This window comes from Eptesicus fuscus, chromosome 4 (assembly GCF_027574615.1).
Source record: "Eptesicus fuscus isolate TK198812 chromosome 4, DD_ASM_mEF_20220401, whole genome shotgun sequence".
Classification (NCBI taxonomy): Eukaryota; Metazoa; Chordata; class Mammalia; order Chiroptera; family Vespertilionidae; genus Eptesicus; species Eptesicus fuscus.
Genome location: NC_072476.1, coordinates 93,959,076 through 93,985,259, shown reverse-complemented (window position 1 = coordinate 93,985,259; position 26,184 = coordinate 93,959,076). Strand labels below are relative to the sequence as shown.

The window sequence follows — 26,184 nt, the reverse complement described above, 5'->3', positions numbered from 1 at the left end:
GATATCCATAAGATCCCTGTCCCAATGACCTGTACTTTTGTATAATCCCCTGTCCTTGAATGTGCAAGAGGCCTGTGAATTGAATGGGATATCACCCCATGAATTTGCTGTTTTATGGAAAAAATAATTATGCAAATATAATTAAGATTCTTACTGGATGTTAAGTTAATTAAAAGGGAGACTTTACTTGAAAGCTCTGATCTAATCATGTGAACTTATAAAGAAAGACACACTACGGGTGATTTTCTTGGGCCTTGAGTAACCTGGCAACTGTTTAAGGGGTGCCTATAGGAAAAGAGACTGAACCTTGACCAATAGCTAGCAAAAACATAGGGACTTCAGTCTTAAAGCCACAAAGAAAAGAAGCTATCAACCAGTTGGATGAAGGTAAGGTATAAAGCTCAGAGAATACCATGGCAGTGGTGGAAAGGAGTAATGAGGAGGGATGTAACTTAATCCATGAAAGAAATATTAACCCTAGTCAGGAGAAATCAGTGGCTGGGCTTCATGTTTTACTTTGCAAGGGGAGGCCAATGGCAATGGAAGCAGCATAAGAAAAACCCTTGATTTCTGGTTTAAGGAACTGGAGAGGAGGTGGGGCCTTATCAGGTAGAAGAAAACATAAGCAGGTGTGCTTGTGTTGGGAGAAGAGAGGGAATTCAGCTTTAGCCATTTTGAGTTTGAAAAGACTATGAAACACACAGAAATGTCTATAAGGCAGCAACCAATCTGCCTCATGTCAATTTGGGGCTAATTTAGAGTTGATGAGACTGAATGAGGGAGTTAGGCAGATGCTAAAAAGAAAAAAAAAAAAAAAGGATGAAGACAAAACTTTGCAAAAACAAGAACATATTGTTTGCAGAAACAAATAATAAACACTTAATTTTCTTTGAAATTCTGCATGACAGACTAGCTAAATAGAACAGTATTTTAAATTTAAATTCAGGTGTATATTTGCCTATATATAAAAAATTAACCACATGATGGTGCTCTGCTACCAAATCATGTGAACTCACTTCCTTGCCGTTTAAGACTGCAGAAAGACATGAGTTTTAGTGACTGACAGGCATAAGTAAAATATAAATGTCCAATGGGATCAGTTGAGAACTTAATCTACTTATTAGAGTCCTGGTGAAGAATGAAGTGTTTTATCTCTTATGTTTTTATTTGTTTGTTTGTTTTTTAAATATATTTTTATTGATTTCAGAGAGGAAGGGAGATAGATAGAAACATCAATGATGAGAGAGAATCATTGACCAGCTGCCTCCTCCACGACCTACAATGGGAATAGAGCCCACAACCCTGGCATGTGACCTGACCAGGAATTGAAACTTGACCTCCTGGTTTATGGGTTGACACTCAACCACTGAGCCACACTGGCCTGGCTTATCTCATGTTTTTAAGAAAAAATAAAATAATTCTTCGTTGTATTCAATGGGATCACAGCTATGTTTATGTGAAATGAAATAACAAGTAACATCAAGATAATAAGGATTGTTTTTTATTTTCTAAATGTTTTATTTATTTTAAAATAAAGAGGCTATTATTTCAGCATTCTTTATCTTAAACATGATATCATTACTTATTAGTTCCCAATAAATACTTTTTGTAGCAGTGATATGGAGCTATTTGAGAAATCACACAATATATTGATTTGTCCTTTTATATAATTTAAGTATTCATCCCATTATTTAATTGCCTAAATTTCTTAATCAGTAACAAGAAAACCTCACTGCTTGTCTCTGCTTCAGTTTCACCCTAATAAAGAAGCCTTTTCTGACCATTATGAGATTGCCAACACCCTCCATTATGCTGGTTATCCCTTCACCCTGCTTTATGTTTTTCAAACTTGAATTTAGCACTGTTGACAGTGCTTTTTAATTTGTTTATTGTTCTCACTTTGTCCACTCCTCCAGTAGTAGAGCTTGCCCACATCAGGATTCCTCCACTATGATATCAACGCTCACCAACATTGTGTGAGTTAGATATTTGTATTCTCAGAAAAGTCATAAAAGGGGCAAGATCAAGCCTGGTAGGGATAAAGTTTATATCTACATCCTATTTTTACATTAATTTTTAAATCTACAATTGTTACAATAAAAATTGAAAATCAATTAAACTCTGGTAGACTTTTTTAATGATTTAATCAAACTAATAGGCCTGATTGTTTGAACAAAAATATATACCTGTTGAATCACAGAAAAAAAGTGCAAGTGGGAGTGAATGCTTTATAAACAACTGGTCTTATTTTATTTGAAATATTGCTAACTGAAGGAAAATTAAAATTGCTGTCATTCTCAAGTTTTAGTCTTTCTGTTCTTTAATTATTATTGGGTAGTCAACTGTCTAAAAACTTGTCTATGTACCTTTTTTAATTTGATGATGCCTTCTTGTGTATCCTCATCTGTGACGATGTCAAACAAATTTCCCCCATCTCCTGGAACAATATTATATTCAATTTCTGCATTTTGTCCAAAGTCAGGATCCACAGCTCTTATTCTTCCAATAGCTGAGCCAATAGGAGAAGATTCAGGAACTTTCAGATGGAAGATGCCTGATGGGACATATAGAAATTGTGTTGACAGTAGAGTTAGTAAAGTATGTAATAAGATTCCTAGGCTGGAAAAATATACTCTATAGGATTTATTTATAGAAAGTAAATTACATTTAAAGCATATTTTTAAAAATTGAAAGGCAATAAGTTGTCAAGTTAAGGATTATAATTAGGAGTAATTGATCCTTTCCTAGAGTTTTAATTGGGTATTATAAATAGTAGTGTGTGTTAAATTAAAGTTAGTGTGAGGAAATATTTTATATATTAACAGCATCAGAGAGTACCTAATATTAATATGAAGGTGGTAATATCCATGAAACTAAATTGGAATTAATACAAAAGAATGCAGGATATATATATATATATATATATATATATATATATATATATATATTACATAGATAATAGAAGATAGACATATATTTAATATTTATAGAAAATAAAGGTTATGTTTTCTAGAATAAATAAATATTAAATGTATATAAAATAATATAAATATATAATTAGTTAGACTACTTACTCAATTAGGATAAATCATTAAACTAAAAATGACATGTAAAACAATTATACGTCTAGGTAACTGCATTCCACATTTTAATCTATGATGGAATTAAGTACAATATAGACTAATATTCAACTTATGTTTAGTAAATTTGTACTGAGTATCCTGCTAGTCACTTTTACAAACTTAAAATTAGGATCATAAAGTTCTAGCTCCCATATTTTTAACATTAAAAAAAATAATAAAATGCTTATATTTTCACCAGCAGGTGGAGCACTGACATTACAATTAACTTCATACTGAATCAGAAAACCTAGAAAAATCCCTACCTATATAAAAGATACCAGAATCATAAAAAATTATAATATCCCACAAAAATGAAAACATGTACATTGTTTAAAAGACTTTTCAAAATTTTGTAAGATATAACATGAAGAAAAAATATAGTATAAGCTATTTCACTGACATCTTATCAAAGTAGATATTAATGAATTAAATAGCAGTCTGTTCAAATCAAAATAAGGAAAAAAAATCAACAGTTTATGGAGAGTCTGCCAAATAGTTTCTTTCTTTTCTTTCCAATTATATTTATTGGCCTTATAGTTCTTTCACAATAAGTTTCAATATTTGGTCATTTCACTGGACCTGGTAGCCCTTAAAATTTGGCATCTGCCCTTCCCCTCAAAAAAAGATACCCACCAGTTGCTCCTACAATGTTAAAATTAGCCTTATTTTTCCAATGGACATAACCTCAGTGGGGCATGCAATATATTTAGTCTCAAGAGAGCTAAATACTTACCTAAAACTTCTTTGGTTCCATGTAAAGGACAGAAAGTACATTTTACCATTTTGCAGTGATATAAAATACTTGTTTAACTAACTAATTAATTTAATAATTATTTAATAGTATGCCAGCCTCCAGAGAATATATGAAGAACAAATTTAAGAAATAAACAAATAAGTATAAATAAATAAAAATACTCCAAGTGGCAATGATAAAGTGTTATTATAAACATTATAAAATAATTTTGATTTAAGAAGTCAAACTAGCCACTTCTCATAGGCTAGACTTATATTTTGTTAGGTTTTATTCCCTAAACACTTAATACAGTGGCTGTCATCTAGAGACACTCAGTGTCTGAGGATTAAAGTAGGGTCTGAACTTGAGGCAACCATCGCAAAGAGAAAGAATAAAATCACATTTTACATTGTCTACAGGAAGACTGAAGGTAGATATTCAAAGGGAATTTTTCTGAGTTTAAATAGCCATGATTACATAAGTAATAACTCATGGTCCTTTTGCAACCAACTTCCTATCGAGTGTAGGTGTTTCCAATGGCCATATTAAACCCTGATCCTAGTGAAGCACTCCTGAGATATTCGCAAATGTGAGGATGCCTGAATTCCTGTCTCATGTTCCAAGGAAGTGTGTGACACCATTATTTTAAGTTATACTAAACTTCTCAGGGACAAATTCCAAATAGAAAAGACTAGGTATAAATATGTGCGCTATTTTTGTTATCCCTTTTTCTTCCTTTTTTTAAAATTGACTTCAGAGAGGAATGGAGAGACAGAGAGAGAGAGAAACATCAATGATGAGTGAGAGTCATTGATTGGCTGCCTCCTGCACGTCCTACACTGGGGATGGAGCCCACAAACCAGGCATGTGTCCTGACCTACAATTGAACCGTGACCTCCGGTTTCTTAGGTCTATGCTCAACCACTGAGCAACCCTGGCTGGGCCTTCTTTTCTTAATGTCTATTAAATAGAAATATGGTTTATCAAAAAGATCCCCATATTCTTTGCCTCTCAGTTTGTGATGGTTATAAAGAACCTGAAGAAACACTAAAAACCTTGAATCTATAGTATGAATTGTCATGGTCTAACATTAATACTTGTTAGGGAAAGACTTAAATTTTTCCTAGTAAAATGGAGCAATTAAGTTCTGTGTTGAATAATGGATTGTAAATCCTCCTCCAACAGGATATATAATTAGGAGGTTATGACGGAATAATTATCAAAGATATAGCTTGCAGGTAGAGAGCTGAGAGAGATAGAGAGCTGTCAAGTCTAATGGTTTCCAGATTTCAAACACAGCCACCAGCAGACCTGGGTAGTGATGGTGATGCCCCCCTGGAGTGGGGAAGGGGTGTGGTTGTGGGTGTTGAATGGAATCTCGAGAAAAATATGGGCATCTAACTTTAAAAAATCATGGATATTTCTGCTTACTCTATCTCAGTGGTCGGCAAACTCATTAGTCAACAGAGCCAAATATCAACAGTACAACGATAGAAATTTCTTTAGAGAGACAAACTTTTTTAAACTTAAACTTCTTCTAACGCCACGTCTTCAAAATAGACTCGCCCAGGCCGTGGTATTTTGTGGAAGAGCCACACTCAAGGGGCCAAAGAGCCGCATGTGGCCCGCGAGCCGCAGTTTGCCGACCACGGCTCTATCTGATCAAGGGAAGAATTTCAAGTTACATGTTAGGTTTGTGAGTTAGCTTTCCATGTGAACATTTAAAAGCAAAAATACAAGAATCAAAAGTCAAGGGAGATAATCTTGTCTGGTGTCATCACTTAGGAATTATGGTTAGTGCAGGTGAAGAGTTCACCCAGAATCGAGAGCCTCCAATGTCAGAAGAATTTTTAAAACTCCGAAAGGTGACCAGAAGAACATCAGATAATGCACGTTATAGATGAAAGAGTGTCCCACCTTCCCAAGACAATATGCTGAGATATGAACTTGATGTTTTGCAAAAGCACATTTTATAAGGCCAATAACAATAAATGTGAAGACAACTATTTCTTTTGGTACTCTATCACTATAAGTTCAGCAGCAGTTTTTTTGTTTTTTTTAAGTTGCGAGCATACAATATGCCTGAAAATTTCATAATGGCATTAGAAAGCTTATAAATTGAAGTGGTAGCATTGTCCAAATAAATTTTTATTTCATAGTATTCCAATAACATGCCCTACCAAAATTAAGATATAGGAGAAGTAAAACAGTGATTCAACACCTACATCTTTTACATGCATTGAGGTTTTAGTGCACATAAGACACACATATACAGAGCACTGTACTTTCTGTTCTTTACATAACAGAAATACATTTCAGGAAGGTGGAAGACACATTTATTAAGATAAGAATTTCTCAATAAAATATTGTAGTTGATAAAACATCTACAGAATATGGAACAAGGCAGAGAAACTATGCATTAGTCATGTCAGATTGTTTAGGTTCTGTCGTTTTATTTCCGATGACTTGACATTTTATCATTTCTAGAAACTCAACAGCAATAAAGCCGGGGTCATTCAGATTAATTCAAAACCGAAGTAATCTTCCCCTGTGCCAAAGTCGGGCCACTTATGATGTACTATGTAATTACACTGCCAACATCTTCTGGGCGACCTACTTTTGACGCATATGAAATATCTTAATGGCGCTACCTGTACAACACACATTAAGAAATAAAGCAGGTGACAAGCAATTGTTCACAGGCTCAATCAAAATGTGTACTTACATATTCATCAAATATACATGCTATGCTTAACAAAATAACCCTGTTCCTGTGGAGAAGGAGAAAATTGCATGTAGTAAACTAAGTTGAAATTTAATAAAGAAATTCTGTACCTTCTTACAAATTCTATTCCATGTTCATTCCAAAGTAAAGGTATCTATTACTCAGTTATAGGCTAAGTAAGTATCCTCGAAGTATTCATGCTGTTTAAAAAATTACACTTTGATTATTATGACTCACTGTGTGTGTGTGTGTGTGTGTGTGTGTGCATATCAAGGGCATTCATTGATACCTAAGGACAAAACATATATGTTATATTCCCCCTTTTTTTCCTTTGAAGAAATTTTAAAGTATTGATAAAAAAACACCAAAATAGATATATTTACTTAATAAAATATAAATTAATGTTATAATTTACTAAGAAATAAAGATTATAGAATCTAAAAATAAAGTGAATTATACAATACTATAAAAACATTCAGTGATAAGAATAGCAAATAAAAAGATGAAATAATCTACTACACATTATCTTTTGACATACATTTTATTTTATGCTTATACTAGTATAGTAACAACTAATCTAAAGTTACTCAAAAGCAATATATGAAAAGTTAATGTTCAACTGCACTTAAAAATTATCTATAAGACACGTAACTAATTTGGAGGTAAATAGTATTTAAAAAATACTTGAGTCCTGCCCAGCTCGTGCGGCTCAGTGGTTGAGCTTCGACCTATGAAGCAGGAGGTCACAGTTTGATTCCCAGTCAGGGCACACGCCTGGGTTGCAGGCTCGACCCCCAGTGTGCGGTGTGCAGGAGGGAGCCAGTCAATGATTATCTTTCTATCTCTCCCTCTCCCTTCCTCTCTGAAATCAATAAAAATGTATTAAAAACAACAACCAACTAGAGTCCTAGAAGTATTGGAAGATTTAATTAGAATTTATTTCAAATTATTAAGAATGTTAAATAGTTTTAAGAACTTGAAAACATATATTGAGACCACCCAAATAAACAATTATTTGAAATATACATTTTTATTAAACTTTAGAAAATAAATGCATGTTACTACAAACTGGTGATTCAGTGATTGAATTCAGGCATTAGCTGTTTCTGATAGTGATCCTCCATGTTTGCAAGTGTGTGTCTGAGACTTACCATCTAATTACATAGAAGAAAATGTTGCTTTATTGATATTTTTGGTTTAATTACTAAAGCAAATATAACATCGCATGAAATGATTTCACCTTATCTTAAAAAAATAATCAGGAAATGAAAGCAAAAAATGTATCTTTATGAGCAAAAAGAAACTTTGTATAAATGGTATACCTGTTATAGCCTCTTATTAGCTCTTTGTCTTTACGTAACATATTTAATCTTTTTTTTTCCCTAATCTGTAAAACTGGGATACTAATAAGTATAATTTTATTATTATCATTTTTATTATTCCTACCTAACTTGTAGATTTGTGTTTGAAAAGTCCCATGCAATTGTGCACAAAACTCAGTAATATCTAATATTGCTAGTTATTTTTTAAATAGCATTTTTGTAGAAAACTCTATATTTATCCTATATAATAAAAGGCCAGTGACCATAACGGCTGATCGACCAGTCGCTAGGAGGTGCATTGACCACCTCTCGGTCCCTCCCCCCAGCCCACAGGCTCTGATTGCTGGAAGGCCAACAGGGAACCATAGGGAACTGGGGTGGGTGGTGGCAGGGCGGGACTGGGGACTGGCGAGCAGGCAGAATGCAGACCTCTTGGTCCCTCACCCTGGTCCGCAGGCTCCGATAGATCGCCAGATGGCGAAGGGGATCTGGGGAGGGTGTCGGCAGCGGGGTGGGACTGGAGACTGGTGAAAGGGCCAAAGATGGCCCTGATCACAGGCAAGGCCTAGGGACCCTACCTGCACACGATTTTGTGCACTGGGCCTCTAGTATTATAATATTTTCCTATAGGAATGACAATAATCAACAGGAAGCTGCCTATAGAGGCATGAAGGTGAAAGAAAGGGAGGTGTGAAAAAAGTTGGGAACAGTGATGCTAATTTTAACTGAAACACTTTCCCATATCTTGAAAATTTCAAGAATAAAAATATATTGGTGGTTGAAGAACATGTTATACCTTCCATTTACTGAAAAGCCTGTAGCTTTGTGTGTTTTCAATAAGCCTGAATTAAAATAATAGAAAAATAATCCACAAGGAAGAACTAGTCTGATTTGTAAAAAGTTGGATTCAAGCTGTATTTTAGTCAAGCATACTAAACATAAGTGAATGGAATGTCTCAGTAATGGCAGAGAACTCCACTCCAGCTCATGGAATGAATCTGAGATGAGCAAATCTGTGGAAGTGTCAAGTATTTGCATCAAGAGTTTTACTGTATTGGCTAAATCACTTCACCTTTATAAAGGTTATAATTGCCCCGACTAGATTTTAATTAAACATGTACATGAATATGAATTACCATGTGCACAATCTTCAGCATATTAATGGATTAAGTTCTATAAATTCTATTTAATGATAGCAATATTTCTTTCCTCAGAGCAATGAGAAATTATATCCAAACTATTAAATTCTGAGCTGCTAAACACAACACAAAAATTTAGGGCTAGATATTGCCTTGATCTTTTTAGATTCTTAGGATAGTAGATTAATTGTTAAATCTTCCAATAATTCAGATGACTCATATTTGATTCAACTACAATTTTTAATAGCCTCCTCCATGGAATGATAAAGAAAAACCAGACAAACAAACAAAAAAGATTGTGTTTGTTCTGATGGCATTTCTAGTCTAGTGGGGGTGTGTAATGTGATCTAAAATAAGAAATATTTATATTAGGTCTTCCTCAGTCCCTGCTTTTTGGCACAGAGTTCCTAAAACCCTATGAGAGCTAGAAAGGTTTCTTTAGTTATGTTAATAAGGTGGCTTTTATATCATACATAGGGATGAGGACTGGTTGCAAAGAGACCCCATCCTTTTATTAGAAAGAAGGGGTTTGGCCTGGCATTGCTCCTTGATTGAGCATAGATCTCTGAGCCGAAACCTGCAACCTGGCCATGTGCCCTGACCTGGAATCGAACTGTGATCTCATGGCTAGGCCTAGGGACCCTACCTGCACATGATTTTGTGCACTGGGCCTCTAGTATTATAATGTTTTCCTATAGGAATGACAATAATCAACAGGAAGCTGCCTATAGAGGCATGAAGGTAAAAGAAAGGGAGGTGTTAAAAAGTTGGGAACAGTGATGCTAATTTTAACTGAAACACTTTCCCATATCTTGGAAATTGAAAATTTCAAGAATAAAAATATATTGGTGGTTGAAGAACACGTTATACCTTCTATTTACTGAAAAGCCTGTAGCTTTGTGTGTTTTCAATAAGCCTGAATTAAAGTAATATAAAAATAACCTATTTTTCTATTACTTTAATTGAGGTCAACACTCAACCACTGAGCCATGCCGGCTAGGCTGAGGAATCAATTTTGATCACTAACCTCAAATGCACCTTCAAAATTGGCTACAGCTTGGCAAGAGTGGCTCAGTGGTTGAGCACCTACCTACGAACCAGGAGCTCACAATTTGATTCCTGGGCTGTGGCTCCACACCCAGTCGGGGGCATGCAGGAGGCAGCCAATCAATGATTCTTTCTCAATGATTCTATCTCTCTCCCTCTCTCTCTGAAATATATATATTAAAAAAAAAAGATTGGCTGCAAAGTATGCAAACTAGTGAAGGTAATCATTTCATCACGACTCTTAAAGTGACCAACTCTCCCCAAACCTCTGTTTTACAATTTTTACTATTTTTACTATTTCATTTCTCTTCTTTGTTTCATATTTCACAGGAAAATATAATCATAGCACATAGAAGATAGCTCAGCGTTCTGAACCTTCAAACCATCTCACATGTGTTACTGCAGTTTACAAAAGCACAGCATGCAAATGTAATAAAAATGTGCTTTTCTTTGCCTCCTACTGCTCTTTAAACTTTCTTCACTGACAGTAAGCTTTGTCTTTTTTGCCCATTATTAAATAACTAGAGGCCCAGTGCAGGAAATTAGTGCACGGGGTGGGGGGTCCCCTCAGCCCAGCCTGCACCCTCTTCAATCCGGGACCCCTCGGGGGATGTCCAACTGCTGTCAAACCGGCAGTCGGACATCCCTCTCGCAATCCTGTACTGCTGGTTCCTAATCGCTCACCTGCCTGCCTGCCTGATTGATCACCCCTAACTGCCTCTGCATGCTGGCCTGATTGCCCCTCACTCCCTCCCCCTGCCAGCCTGGTTGCCCCTAACTGCTCCCCCCTAATGGTCTCTGCCTGTTGGCCTGATAGCCCCCAACTACCCCCCTCCACTGCCAGCCTGGTTGCCCCACACAGCCTGCTGCTCGGTCGTTTGGTTGCCCCTCACTAACCCCCCTGCGGGCCTGGTCTCCCCATGCAGCCTGATGCTCGGTTGTTTGGTTGCCCCTCACTAACCCCCCTGCCGGCCTGGTAACCCCACGCAGCCTGTTCAGTCATCTGCTTGGTTGTGACGGTCGCTTAGGCTTTTATATAGATAGATAGACAGTCTGATGCTCAATTTAATTTCCCCAAATCTAGGTTTGGGCATCAGAATTGTCCAGCCTATCATAGTAATCAGTATTTCAATCCCCATACAAAAGTAAGACAACTCCTGTCTACTACCAATCTCCAAGCCAAACTGGGCCAATAGCAGATGGAATTGGGGTATGAGTGGCTTGGCAGGCTTTCCTCTGTCTCATCCTTTGCTTGCCAGGGTGTTGCTGCCTAACCATAGGAGGCAGCAACGCTAGGGGCCTGGGCTGTTCTTACTTTAGTGGATAGTTTTTGTCTCTCTGGGACTGACTCTTCCTGGTGGCATTTTTGAGGGCTCTTGGAAGCTTTTCCTACTGCAGACCCTGACAAAGGCATTCCCTCTACTTTGATATAATGTTCTCCTTAAGCTCTGCATCTCCAAGCCATTCATTCCACACACAGAGTCTCACTGAGGAAAATCTCTTCACCAGGTCTTAAAATGACTCAGGGCTGGTTTTCCTTTCTGCTTACACATTTCTAACTCCTTCTTCTTTTGTTGGCTGTCATTACTTTCCCAAAAGAAAACCTGTTCTTCTGTATTGCTCTTTCTCAAAACACGTTAGCATTTTTAAGCATGAGGCAGGCATCAGTCCATGAATTTTACCCATGTTTTGGGAGAGTGCATTGGACTTTATTATTGGTCCATGTTGAAGGGAAGGCTTCCCTCTCCAGACCTGAGAGGCGAGAGAAAGGCAGCCCTAATTCTTACTTTTACCAGATAAGGATTCAGCATGGCTTCTCCAAAGAAATCTTTCACACAAAGTTTCCCTCCATGCCACACCCCATAAAAAGTGCTTTAAAAGGATACAAATAGGGTTGTCGTGATAGATTTTTTTCAAGAGTCGAAAGTGCGTGCTGACATTTCACATTAATTTTTTTTTTTAATTGATTTTTTACAGAGAGGAAGGGAGAGGGACAGAGAGCTAGAAACATCGATGAGAGAGAAACATCGACCAGCTGCCTCCTGCACACCCCCCACCGGGGATGTGCCTGCAACCAATGTACATGCCCTTGACCGGAATCGAACCTGGGACCCTTCAGTCCGCAGACCGACGCTCTATCCACTGAGCCAAACCGGTTTCGGCGGTGCTGACATTTCAATTGAAAATTTGATTTTGTTCTGGGGCCACACTTGGCTATGTGGTGTCCATTTTATCTTGGCTTCCCGTGGAAACTTCAACATTAATCTATCATTATACCTGTGTACCTTCCTCCTCCTACTCTCCAACTTCAACTGAGATGACCCTTTAGTCTGCTTCCTCTTATTAAACTCCAGTAATTTGTAAATATCGCACTACTCACTAAGGAGTCTATCTTCTCTGCATTCCGTACTTTCTTCTCAAAGGAGATACTTCCGAATAGTTGCAAGCTGCTCATATTTGCTCGCATTACAAAACTTTTCCATTGTCCCTAAATCTGATCCTAGCCAGCCTCCTGATTTGCTTTTTCTTTTCCAGCAGAACTTCTCAAAAATAGTCATTGTTACCCATTCCTACCAGATAATCACTCCACAAAGCAGCTTTAATCTAGTATTTGAACCAGCCACTATATTAAAACCAATTTCCCCTGAGATCTCCATGACAACCTTGTCCATAAACCCAGTGACAACTTTTTTAGTTGAATTCATTATAAGCAGCATTGAATACTCGTGTGCATTCCATCTTTCCTGAAACACATTGCTCCTTAAAATCCGTGACACTCTATCTTTCTGGTTTTCCTCCAACCACATCTTTCTTCTTCTTAGCTTCCTTTGTTGGTGTTCTCAAAGAGAATCTGGATAAGTAATTCTAAAATTTGGCTGCATATTGGAATGATGTAGAAAGTTTAAAATAAAAGAAATAAAAAGACTGCCCAAGGGATTCTAATTTAATTGTTCTGAGTTTAGACCTGAACAGCAGGATTGACTAAACTGCCTGCTGTTCTGCTTTGCAATCATGATCAGGAACCATTATCTCAGGCTGTTTCATCCAAGCTTTTTTTCTTTCCAAGAGTTTCATCAGTCCCTTGACTTCATTTTTTATATTCGTGCTAAAACTTCTTTATATTTTAATTGCAGCCTATATACATATTTGAGTTTTATACATGACAAAGCATCATCTGATTCCAGTAATTCACCTGGATATCTCCAAGGCATTTCTGCCTGGACATATTCAAAACTAAGGCTCATGGACCTGCTATGCCTCCAGAAGAAGACCCTTTTTAATATTCACTGTCTCCGCAAGTACCATTACAATCTCTCTGTCTCCAAAACTAGAATCCTCTTTTTCATAGCACATTTATAAAAATTGCTGATTGTTTTACCTCTTAAAAATAACTCCAATCTATCCACATACTGCCATTTTAACCATCTGTGCCACCATCATAGATAGATTAAATAACTCACAGTTCTTGTTTGTATCCCTGCATTTGCCTGCTAACTGTCTTCCATGTGTCTGCTCTTCCCACCCTCCCCCCACCTGCAGTCTCTTCTGCATGGCAAGGGTAAAGAGGGGCATGTCTGTCACTCTTAGTAGAAATGTCCTTCCTTCTATCATGAAGAGGACTGGTGGAAGAAAATGCATAAACTTTTACAAAATCAACATAAAAGAACTTTTAAACTAGATAGTACTCTTTAAGTAGAATAGGCACAATAAATTACAAGAATAATGGCAATTATTTGTATAGTGCTTTCTATTTTCCAGGAACTTTTCTAAACGATTTCTCTTATAAAGTAATCCCATCCTCATATGAAGACTGTAAGGTAGATACTATTATTATAATTCTCAATCAGGGATATCCTAGTAAATGTTTAATAATAAGGTCAGAGAGAGGGAGGACAGTTGTAAGCCCTTCATTTTAGTGTTTATGCCAGTGTGGCATCACTGAACACAGAGTTGGGAGATGCACACAACTGGATCTAAGGTTCTGGAAGAGCCAGCTCCAGCACATCACTCTACCCATCTACAAATGAAGAAACTGAGGAGCGTACAACTGGGCACTCACAGGCAGTGAGATGAACCAATCCAGTGACATTTCTGAGCAATCTCTCATTTGGTCTTCCCATTTCATTTCACTTGGTTTTATTGTCTGAGTGTTAGTCAAATAGGGACAATATTGGGTTAATATAGAAGGTTTATTTTATTTTATTTTAGTGCAAGACATTCAATTTTTTTCTTAAATCAGCTACACTGATGAATGCAAATTCCAATTAAAGGTGGATTGAGTGGGTAGGATTAACTCGGTAAAAGTTTCACTTTTCAGTGCTTATTGAGCAAAATCAATGAAGATATAGAGAAAAGAGAATTAGGAAATGTGAGAGTGTTCTAGTAAAGAGATATAACTCTAAAGATAAAATTACTTCTGTTTCTGAATCCACATTTATTATACCTCTTCTGTCTTTCCAATTCTCCCATCCTTATTAACTAGCTTCTAGCTTTCAAGTACAGACTTTTTATGTTTAATACTGTAGTTCTACAAATGTGTAAATTCAATAAACACATATCTATATTTCCTTGCAAAATGAATTTTTTAATAATGTTTTTTCAAGAAATTGCATTGGAAATCCCAAACAAACCAATTACAAATGAGCAATGAAAAACAAACTTAATGAATGCCAGAATGAAAAGTGTTTCTGATTTTCAAAAATATCTATTTTTAATTAATGTGATTTATATACTAACTACTCTCTCCATTACATAATAGTAAACATGATGAAGAGTTGGCAAGAGTTCACAACATTTCAAATACAGCAATAGCTTTCCATTGTTCATCCATTTTTCTGGCATACATTTAACATTTCTTTAGAAGCTTCATTAAATATGCAAACTCTTCTTTTGTCCTTGTCAATATAATTTCTGATCTATCTAACAAAACCCAATAGATGGATACTTCTCTAGGAGTTGTGAGTGATATTGCCCAATAATTTCACACACACACACACACACACACACACACACACACACACACACACAAGCCCCATAAAGCTTTATCCCAAATTATCAGTAAATTTAGCATCTTATAAACTAAATTCCTGAAAAATATTTGGAATTGAAATATACAAGGTGATATTTACTCACCAAGAGCTTTTTCTTTTATTGTTTGAAGTATTACAAATAGTAGTACAGATGTCTCCTTTTTTCCCCCCATTGACCTCCCCCCGGCCTCCCCTACCCCCCAGTACATGCCCTCACCTGCCTCCTCACCAGTGTCTTGTATTCATTGGTTATGCTTATATGCAAGCGTACAAGTCCTTCAGTTGATCTCTTACAGCGCCGCCCCCCTGCAACCTCCACTGCCTTCCCGCTGTAGTTTGACAGTCTGTTCAATGCTTCTTTGCCTCTGTATCTATTTTTCCCCCATTTCTTTCCTTTAAAAAATCTTGCCTCTGCAGACTAGAAATAAACATATAATAACAAAAAATGTTTGAGTCCCAATTTCAATGTCCAAAATTTTCCCCATTGATTTTAGAGAGTGGAAAGGAGAGGGGAAGGGAGTGGGGAGGAGGGAGAGAGAGAAAAACCTCAATGTGACTGTGACAGAGATACAACAATTGGTTGCCTCTCAAATGCACCCCAACCAGGGATGGGGATTGGACCTGCAACCCAGGTACATGCCCTTGACCAGGAATTGAACCTGTGACCATCAGGTACGCAGGCCTATTTAGAAACCAGTTAGAAACACAGGCCAGGGACTCACAAATATTTTTTAAAATATTATGAGTCTAGAAAAATTAAATTTGGTGATAGTGTTTTCTCTCATAATATTTTGGTTTCTGTTAGCCAAACTAAAAATTTTAAATGCACCTAATTAATTTGCAAATTTTATTTCTAAATATCCATCACATATTCACATATTGTGTACGTACAAAATGGTTTACATTTTCTGTAATTGCATGTCTTTTATTATTTGAATGCTCCCTATCTCTTCCAATTTTATTGCTTATGCCTAACATGATTCATTTGCCTACTACTCCTCATCCCCCTTTGCATAAATTATATTCCCCATTCTTTCAAAGATAGCTTACAGCTAATTTTTGTTAAATTATTTTTTTGTTTTTCATTGCCATTTTTTCACAATTCTTTAATAATACATCATGGTTTTGTAATGGTCTAAAATATTTTGGTACACATTTGTTCTCACACTGTCTAATTCTTGCAGGTTTCAGAAATCAGTGCTGGTACTATTTTCTTTAAAATCTTCTCAGATCTACTCTGTAGTTATTTGGGTGTCCATCTTATACATTCATGTATGATTGTGTGTAAGGTTATCACTTATTTTACTTTAGGAAATATAATTTCCCACTAACTTAACCATCTCCCCATTATACAGAGAGCTTCTGAAAGGAAGGGATTAAAATTGCTTATCCTTTTAATGCAATACAAAATATTGATACTTTTTTGCATTTACACATCAATAAAACTAGCAATCAATGCAACATTATTCACTGAATGATGTAAATTATTTTCTCTAGTATTTGTTAATGTGATATATTTCTTATGAACAAAATGTTTTATTTCTGTGGTTTTTGGTTTTGCTTATAATCTGTTTAACTATTCTAAAGAAATGTTTTAGAAGTCCAATTTATTTTCCTATATGAACACACTAAGACCAGTGATAAGGCAAATATGAAATACAGAAATTTAAAACATTTGAAACAAATGGTGACTTTATGATGCCTTCACCTCTATGATTAAAAATTGCCCACCTGTCAGAAATCTATGTACAGGGTGGGGCAAAGTAGATTTGCAGTTGTGAGTGTGCACAGCACAGATTTTATTCTTGTATTATTATTAAGTATTGTATTATTTTTCATATGAACAACTGTAGGCCTACTTTTGCCCCACCCTGCATTACAGTTTTTACCTGGTTAGATTTCATGTTCTCCTTATATCTTTGTTCATTCTCTTTCCTGGATTTCCTTGTATCTAAAATGTAAAGAGAGTTATGTCTTCTATAATCTGCCTAATTTTATCCATGCCTTAGACTGCACTTATCACTTCTATGTTTATATCCGTCAGAAATTTTTCTTTGACTCAGAGTTCTCTTTGAGGATCCCTCTATTTTCAATCATCTCCTGCTCATCTCTACTCAAATATCATCATAGCAGCTGAGAAACCACCTTTCTACTCAAATTTTTTCTTCACAGGCTCTTTATCTCACATATCTCTGAATCCCATATCTGACTAAGTTCTTTCCATTCTGCTACTGAAACATTACTCAGTTCTGCCTCTGTGTATTTCCTCCAAACAACTGCCCTGGGTTTGTGTAACATGTACACTCTACTTCAGCCTTTACCAAGTTATCAAAGTTACTTTCCTAAGATACTGATATAAGATATTGCCCCTGTATTCAAAACCACACAGAGATACATAAATGCATGTTTATATTTCAGAGTTGTGGCAGTCCCTTTTTTATTATTAAACTCTTACTGTATATTTATTTTCAAATTATATGTTATTCATAAATATTTTCTTAACTAGAGGCCCGGTGGATGAAATTCGTGCACTCGGGGGTCCCTCAGCCAGGCCTGCACCATCTCGCAGTTCAGGAGCTCTCATGGGATGTCCTACTGACACCACACGTGGAGCAGGCCTAAGCCAGCAGTGGGACATCCTTAACGCTGCAGCAAAGGTGGGAGAGGCTCAGGCCACTGCCACTGCGCTCGCCAGCTGTGAGCCCAGCTCAGGGCTTCTAGCTGAGTGGCACTCCCCCTGTGGGAGCGCACTGACCACCAGGGGGCAGCTCCTGCATTGAACGTCTGACCCCCTGGTGGTCAGTGCACGTCACAGAGACTGATTGTTCTGCCGTTCGGTTGATTTGCATATTAGCCTTGTACTATATAGGATGATCCCAGTTAGATCTAATTACCATATCTTATTTATGGCAATAATTATTTTGATCATATTTCTATTTTGGAGTATTATTGCAGTTGTAATATAGATATTACATGTATGTAGATATTTGTCTTATAGTTTGTCTTGTATATATAATTTATAAAATATGCAGGCATTTTTAATGGACTATAATGTAATTTTCATAGACTGCAAATATAATAAAATAAATATGCTTTTAAATAATACTAGGAAAATTATATTAACAATCAGTATATATTTTTTAGTCTGAGTAAATTGCTTCATTTCACTTAAGTCATTTTTTATATTCATTATAAAATTAATATACAGCAGAAAAAGACCAAGTGGGAAAAGTGTGGATATTTTGCTTTATGTGAATTAAGCACATCACTTAATTGATTTGATTTCATAATGCATAATTTAGATCAGCTTGTTAGACAGTCATTTAAAATTCAAATATTGGAAACAGTCAACATGCTTATTTTAACAGATGGAGACCTGCTACACATATCTTTTACTAGAGTAGATGGCAGCTTCATAACTCTATGGAAAAGATTTTTCAAAGGAAATATTTTGCCTCATATGACTGACCTGAGCTCTTTTAACATGCCAGGAATTATTTATATTTATGAAACAGTATTACTGCCTTTTTTATGGACAGTTTTCTGGGATATGTGCAGGATTTTTTTGGCTAAACACAGTCCTCAAAAACTGCCTTATAAGAAGGAGAGTGAACAAATGTTAGAGGTCAGAAGTTCCTGCATAAAATTAGGTCTTGGTTTTCTCACCTAGTTGCCATGTGATCTTGGGAAAGTTTCTTAAGATTTTTTAATCAGATAGTCTTGCTGTTTTATTTCTAAAATTGAGCTAGTGCTACACTTTCATAATAACAATTAAATGGAAACATATATGCAAGTCACTTTGCATAGTGCATGACACATAGTAATGTATGAGTCAATATCATTTTCACCCTGAGCATATCAAATGTGTAGGAAGCTCTGATATCTCACAAACCATCTATTTTACAACAATAAAATAGCAAACGATTTATATTTGAATGATACAAATAAATATGCTTTTTATTTTTATCTCTAACAGATTTATAGAAAAATGGATGTAATAGGTGTTTAACAATGTCACATATATGTAAATGTGCACACAAAAATCCCAAAATATGATTAGTAAATTTTAAAAAAATTATCTTATGCCTTTAAAGCAATGAAAAATGTAATTCATGGTGTTCCTCTGAAGGAAGATTTTTTTTCCAGCATAATTGCTTAACAGGCATGAACAAATTTAGCTAGTTATTATTTATGGATGGAATATATGTTACCTTGACTTTTACATTCAAAAGGCCATTATTTCAGTTTGTAATTTTATGCCATAGATGCAGTTTAATTACTCCCCGTGAGAAATATTCCTGCAAAAAGCACATTGGCTTCTAAAGAGATGGCTTTCTGTTTATAAATGGATTCTGTCTTTTCCCCTGAAGGATGTAATTCAAAATGACAGCACAGTAAAAAGGGCTTGACACAAAGGCATGTAACATTTCAAGGGGATTAATTTTTTATTCATGCAAAATGTGAACGCTCCCTTTCTTCTCATGATTTAAAAATATCTCTCACCTGTTAAAGTTCAGACTCCAGTTCAAATATGCATGTAACACAAGCAGAAAATAATTGATCACAAGGATCTACTTGGTATATATATTCTGCCCTCTCCTTTCTCTGTTTATGGTGACAATTCAACATATGTCATGCGACTCTTTTGCAGCTGTGTTCTAGCGAATGGTTTTAGAGCAACAGGTAAAAGAAAGTAACAACTTTTTGATTTTCATATTAAGTCAAGTTAGAAGGAATACAACGTTCCACCAGGCCTACTGCCTTTTCCAGATTCCCTTTCACTAGGTGAGACTTGGAAGTGACCTTCCTGCTTCAGGGGGGCCTTTGCGCTCCATCCTGGTTTCCTGAGCATACTAGTTCCTCTCCCCTTGAGACCGTTTCATTTCCCTGCACCCAGGGCCTTCCCGGACTTTGACAAGCCACCCTTCATCCATACCCGCAGGAGTTCTATCCTTTCATTGGATGAGTTTCATATTCCTCATCTGAAAAAAGCTCCACTACCCTCCTTGTAAATAAGAATACTGACACTCTCTAATCAGACGTCTTCTATTTCCTATACTCTAGATGGAACATATTTTATATGCACAAAACCCAAAACAGGACCCAGGTTCCCAATGCCACTTTGTATCAAAAGCAGAGTTATCTCCTAAACCCGTGGTCAGCAAACTGCGGCTGGCGAGCCACATGCGGCTCTTTGGCCCCTTGAGTGTGGCTCTTCCACAAAATACCACGGCCTGCGCGAGTCTATTTTGAAGAAGTGGCGTTAGAAGAAATTTAAGTTTGAAAAATTTGGCTCTCAAAAGAAATTTCAATTGTTGTACTGTTGACATTTGGCTCTATTGACTAATGAGTTTGCCGACCACTGTCCTAAACCATCTTCCTCAATTAGCTATTACAGCTGGACACATATATGCAGTAGGAAAAAACAACAGCCATGCTTGCTGGTTTGGGAACATATTCTTTATTATTCTCGTGTGCTAGATAATCAAATGCATATTTCTTTCTCCTTTTTAACATTTATTTATATTTTTTCTGTTTCCCTTAATAGCGAAGTAAGGGAAAGTATTGCTCTAAGACTCTCTGTGTTGTTAACCATAACAAATGATATCCAGCCATTTTTCATTTATATGTTGCATTTGCTAAAGTGTGATGATTTATTTCTTTTCTTTAAAAATATATATTGATTTTTTACAGAAAGGAAGGGAGAGGGATAGAGAGCTAGAAACATCGATGAGAGAGAAACATCGATCAGCCACCTCCTGCACACCTCCTACTGGGAATGTACCCACAACCAAGGTACATATCCTTGACCAGAATCAAACCTGGGACCTTTCAGTCCACAGGCCCTATGCTCTATCCACTGAGCCAAACCAGTTAGGGCTAAAGTGTGATGATTTCTAATTGCCACTCATAACATTGGCAATTATAATTTATGATCACTGAGTAAATGTATTTCCATAAAAATGGATAATAAACTTAAGGAAAAAATGACAAAGTGGTAAAATATGGAAAACCACATAACTGAAGGAATAAAATGTCCATTTCATTAAATATTCTCAGTGTTACATAACTTTATTAGATGAACTTAAACTCTGCTTCAGGAGTCAGAAGAAGAGAATAATTTTCTGTTGTTTTTTGAAACTGTCCCTGCAAATGAGTACCTAGCGATTTGCTTGAGTTTCTTATTTAACCAGAAATAGAAACATGTAGTTTCTGTATCGGAAGTCCCAGGAACACTGAACTAATCCTTGAAAAAGTATCAGAAATTGAACAGGTACCAATGGATGTTAAATGTAACACTGCAAAAGAAAACTAGATAAAACACAAGTGAGAAATATTCATTTTCAATGAGAAACTGAGTAACAGAGAAGATACATATATGAATCATTTTATTATCACCAAAACTATAGCAATGTTTACCTATTGCAAAACTTAAAAAAAGTAGAATTAAAGTAATGTAAATAGCATCACTTTAATTTCTCTGATAAAAAAATGTATATGAGGATGACTCAACACATAATCACTAGAGAAGGCAGAGAATTCTTATGGTAATTAAATGATATAGCAAATAACATGGTGGCATATAGGTGAACTATGTCTTAAATTACTTTGCAATTGTCAAGTGTATTATTTTTCAATTAATGAATTAGAGCAATATCCCAATCTGTTGTGAATATTTTACTTTCACAGAAATTGATAGCATAAGACTTATTTGTTCAAGTTTTGACTCAGTTATGATATTTTCTATTAAAGTCACACTGTGCATGGGTCTAATGGAAAACAGAAAATCTGAAGTCATTTAATTTTTATCCATTACTCTATGCTTATCAAAGACCAAAAGTATCTGAAAAATTATTGCAAGTCCTGTAGTATTGGATGAAATGTAAGAGCATTTTAAAAAATATGCACTAATTTAAACTTAACAGGAAAGAACATACTTTTGGGAAATCGAGGTGGATTGTCATTGACATCGGTGAGGGTGATGTTGACTATTGTCGTTCCGGCTAACCCTCCCAGTTGTCCGCCCATGTCCTTGGCTTGGATGAGGACTTGGTATTGTTCTTTGACCTCCCTGTCCATGTTTGGCAAAGCTGTTCTAATAACACCTTAAGGGGAAAAAAAAATAACAAAAGATAAATAACACAAGTTGTAATTTCTAAAATAAAATAGTCCACAACAAGAAAATGATTCTACCTAGATTCACTAGCAAAGACACAACAACAAAAATTATGTGTCTTTTAAAAATTGAAACACCCAAAGTATGGTTAGGACATAAACATGTTATGGTGACAGCCTTATAATGAAATGTGTAGCGCTGTGGAATATGGTTGAAGAATAATGCATCAGCTATAAAAGGTGGTCATTCATTAGTCAACCAGGTCAGTGGTTATTTATACAGAATGATCCTGTTTTTAAAAGAGAATGAAAACGTTCAGCGATTACAGATAAATATACTAAAAACATTAAGTGATTACACTGAGTGAGAGATTTCAAAGATGACCATTTTCTTCTTCATTCTTAAATTTTTTAGGATAAGTACATTACTATTTTAAACACACTAAGTATCTCCTTCATATATTTTATTTTGTCTTTCAGAGATTCCTCTTAATTATTTTAGCCACTAGTTTTTTACTTAAATCTTATGAAACTTTGTCATTACAGAGACCTTGTCTCTCTTATCACCATTTAGAATAGTGCCTGCCATTTAGAAGGAATTCAGTTAGAATAACTGACTAATTGAAAGATTGGCTGAATAAATGAATGAATCTATAAATAATTAAATTTATGATCATGAATCATATAGTATATATACATATCCTATTTGTTTTCCTCTCTGTGCCCAAGTGTAGAATTAATTTCTATTTATATTTATTCATAGCGAAATAACTAAAACCTTCTGGATTTGTTGAAAATAACAAAATATAAATAAATTTTATGCCAAATTCCAATATACAGCCAATAGTTTTAGCAAAAGATTGCAGAGGATTTGTCTTAAACCCACGTGTCTTTGATAGTGTTGTTCCTTAAACAAAGTAGCACATATGAGGACAAAGATAATATCAACTCTCAGACACAGACACAAAATACAACCTCTGAATCATAAGCTGAATATCAATCCCCATTTAATCTACTCTTTCCACTATCGACTTACCAAATGTTGTTTTGCTGCTAATTCAAATTTAACTACAATCTAAGATTTCTTCTAACCCTTGCCAGGAAATAGTTGCAAAAAAGGCAAGCTCCATTTTTTGCTACTGCTGCTTTATTCATGCATTGGCACTGACTTTTATTCCAATCTGTTTTTCCTCTCTTCATCTCAGTTTCCTAATGTTTCATTCCCAAGTCTCTTAACTAAAAGTTTTCATCTCTTCACCTCAATGGCCTGTCCTACATGCCTTAAGCTATATGATTTCTGCCTGCATTATGATGCTTATACTTTTAGATAAATGCCTGGGTTTTAATTCATATGCATGTTGTGTTGTCCTGTTGTTGATCAGATCTATCTTTACTCAATTCATTTTCAATATGAAAAATGTATATATATATATATATATATATATATATTTACTCAATTCATTTCTAATATGAATATTTCTAATATGAAAATGTATAAATGTGTTATATACACACACACATATATATTAGGTTGCTATTAAAGAGAGCAAATAAGAATTAACAGACTTATTTAAGCCTAGATTTTTTTTTCTGCTGATTTATTACAATTGCCCTCATGACCTCAAACTGCCCGCCCTCCTGCTCCATCCTGAGTCTGGTAGGCGACCTCTCTGCTCCTTCCAGCCCCTCTTCCGGTGGAATGCTGCTCAACTGGAAGGCATGTTAGAAGTTAGAGAGCAAACAGGGCCCTTCATGTAGTTTCAAAGAAATCTCATTGATGAGTATGATGTGCTTCTGCTCCCCACAACCATTCCGACTTAAAACCCCTGTCCCCGGGAAATAAAATACGGCATTGGTAGGATTTAGATTTTTAGAGTTGAATCTAGGGATTCAGGCAAAGTTCAATGTGAGAAGATCATCTTTAAACATTGTGGTCCACTGAATCTGCCTGAAGGAACACAAACCTACTTTTCTAGAAGTTACTCTTCTTCTAGAATCTAGATACACACTGCTTATTAACTGCTTAACATTTAAAGCCAAACAAACAGAAGCACACTGCATGGTCTTGAGCAGGGAGGAACATTGCCAAGGACCGGGCTTAAGTGCTAGTGGAGTGTAACCAGCAGAAAGAAATGCTGCATTCTGTTCTTTCAGGTCCTAGGCCTCAGTTCATGAGCCCATCTCTATTTTTCAATAGTTGTATATAAAGATACAGCGACAACCTTGTATAATAATAGCTGCAGCCTAAAAAAAACACACAACACACAAACACACACACACATGCATTTTATGGAACAATATTAGTACTTTGTAGGAGTGATACCACAAACTTTAATTAATCTGGAATACATCTTATTTATTGGGGAAAAAAAGAATACTTATTCATTGGATCCTAGTAGGATTTGAGTGTGTTAAACCTGATGAACTTTCCAACATATATAATTAAGATGATAATGAGAGTAAAAACAAGAATGAGGAGAGTGGATTTTATTTCTGCCAAAATTAATGGAAATATACGGCTGAGGGAATTATAAACTTAAAAATATATATATATATCCAGGGATGCTAGTCTTCCAGGGGATATATTCACCATCTGCAATCACCACATGTTGTATACAAGATCCTTAATCTGGGTGGATATCAGCCTATTTTGTAAAAATGTGTTAAATATGCTGAAAACAAAGTGAGCTAAAAATAATGCCATACTACATATGAGAAAGAAAATATTAACATGTGATAATCCAGGATATTTATATAAACTTTTCTTGAATTGAGGGTAGGACTGAGACATCTGACACTAGATTCAGTGAGCATTTGTACTAAAATATGCTTCATTCAGGCACTGTTATTAGGTTTGAAGGTATGATAGCAAACACTCTTTCTTTTATTCCTCCAAACCCATTTCATACACTTTACTAGATCTCTATCTGTTTTCTGGCTTCTGGTTGCCTTAGGCCCGTGGTCGGCAAACTGCGGCTCGCGAGCCACATGAGGCTCTTTGGCCCCTTGAGTGTGGCTCTTCCACAAAATACCACGGCCTGGGCAAGTCTATTTTGAAGAAGTGGCATTAGAAGAAGTTTAAGTTTAAAAAATTTGGCTCTCAAAAGAAATTTCAATTGTTGTACTGTTGATATTTGACTTTGTTGACTAATGAGTTTGCCAACCACTGCCTTAGGCCAATTGTCAGGAGATGGGATGGTATAAAGGAGAATGAGGTTGGGTTTTTCTTTTCATGGAAACCCCCCTGTTTCCTGTTACAGTCCCTCACCCCGCAATGTCTCCAGGCCCTTCTCATTCCTTCAGCCCCAGTGTGGCTACTGCATGTACTTGTAATCCTCTTCCAGATTCTGCCCTGTCCCCATGGTTTCCCTACAGTCTGCTCACACTTTAATAAAGAGCTCTCTTATTAAATGAATCTCAAATTGCCCAATGGGGTGCCATCTGCTTCCATCTGGGATAATAATTAATACAGTCTCTGTACAAGATTTTTGTGTGGAATGCACATCTAATGGCTATGTGTTCATGTGGGGTGGTGAGGAGGCCATAAAGAAGTACTTAAATAATTAAGCTAATTTCAGATGGTGATTAGTGCTATGAGGAAAAAGAAATCAAGTGCTGTTAAACATGGTGTCAGAAAATTACTCTCGGGCAAAGCTTTAGAGCTGCGATCTCAGAGAAGTAGAGAAAGCAGACCTGGAAATAACACGGGTTTGGGGTATCCCAGGGAGGCAGAGCAGGGGAGCACAGCCCTTCAGAGCACCCAGGGAGAGCACAGATGGCCACAGCATCCTGCTATGGGAAGGGTGGTATCAAAACAGACCACCATGGGGGAAGGAAGTCACAGTGCTTTTCAAAGATAAATAAACTTTCTGGGAAGCATCTTGAAAATCAACAAGCAGAACTATATCAAACTAAACAGCTTCTGCCCAGCAAAAGAATCAGTCAGCAAA

General features: G+C 36.1%; 1 protein-coding gene across 2 annotated transcripts in view; it reads right to left on the bottom strand.

Annotated features, from left to right (window-relative positions):
• Positions 1-26,184, bottom strand: part of CDH12 (cadherin 12) — a 179,271-nt gene that overhangs the window by 34,215 nt on the left and 118,872 nt on the right. For both annotated transcript variants that reach the window (XM_054714318.1, XM_054714319.1), the window contains 2 exons: positions 22,057-22,224; positions 2,367-2,554 (listed from right to left, as the gene is read on the bottom strand). In XM_054714318.1, coding sequence (XP_054570293.1) covers positions 2,367-2,554; positions 22,057-22,224 — 356 coding nt within the window. The remainder of the gene's footprint in view (positions 1-2,366; positions 2,555-22,056; positions 22,225-26,184) is intronic.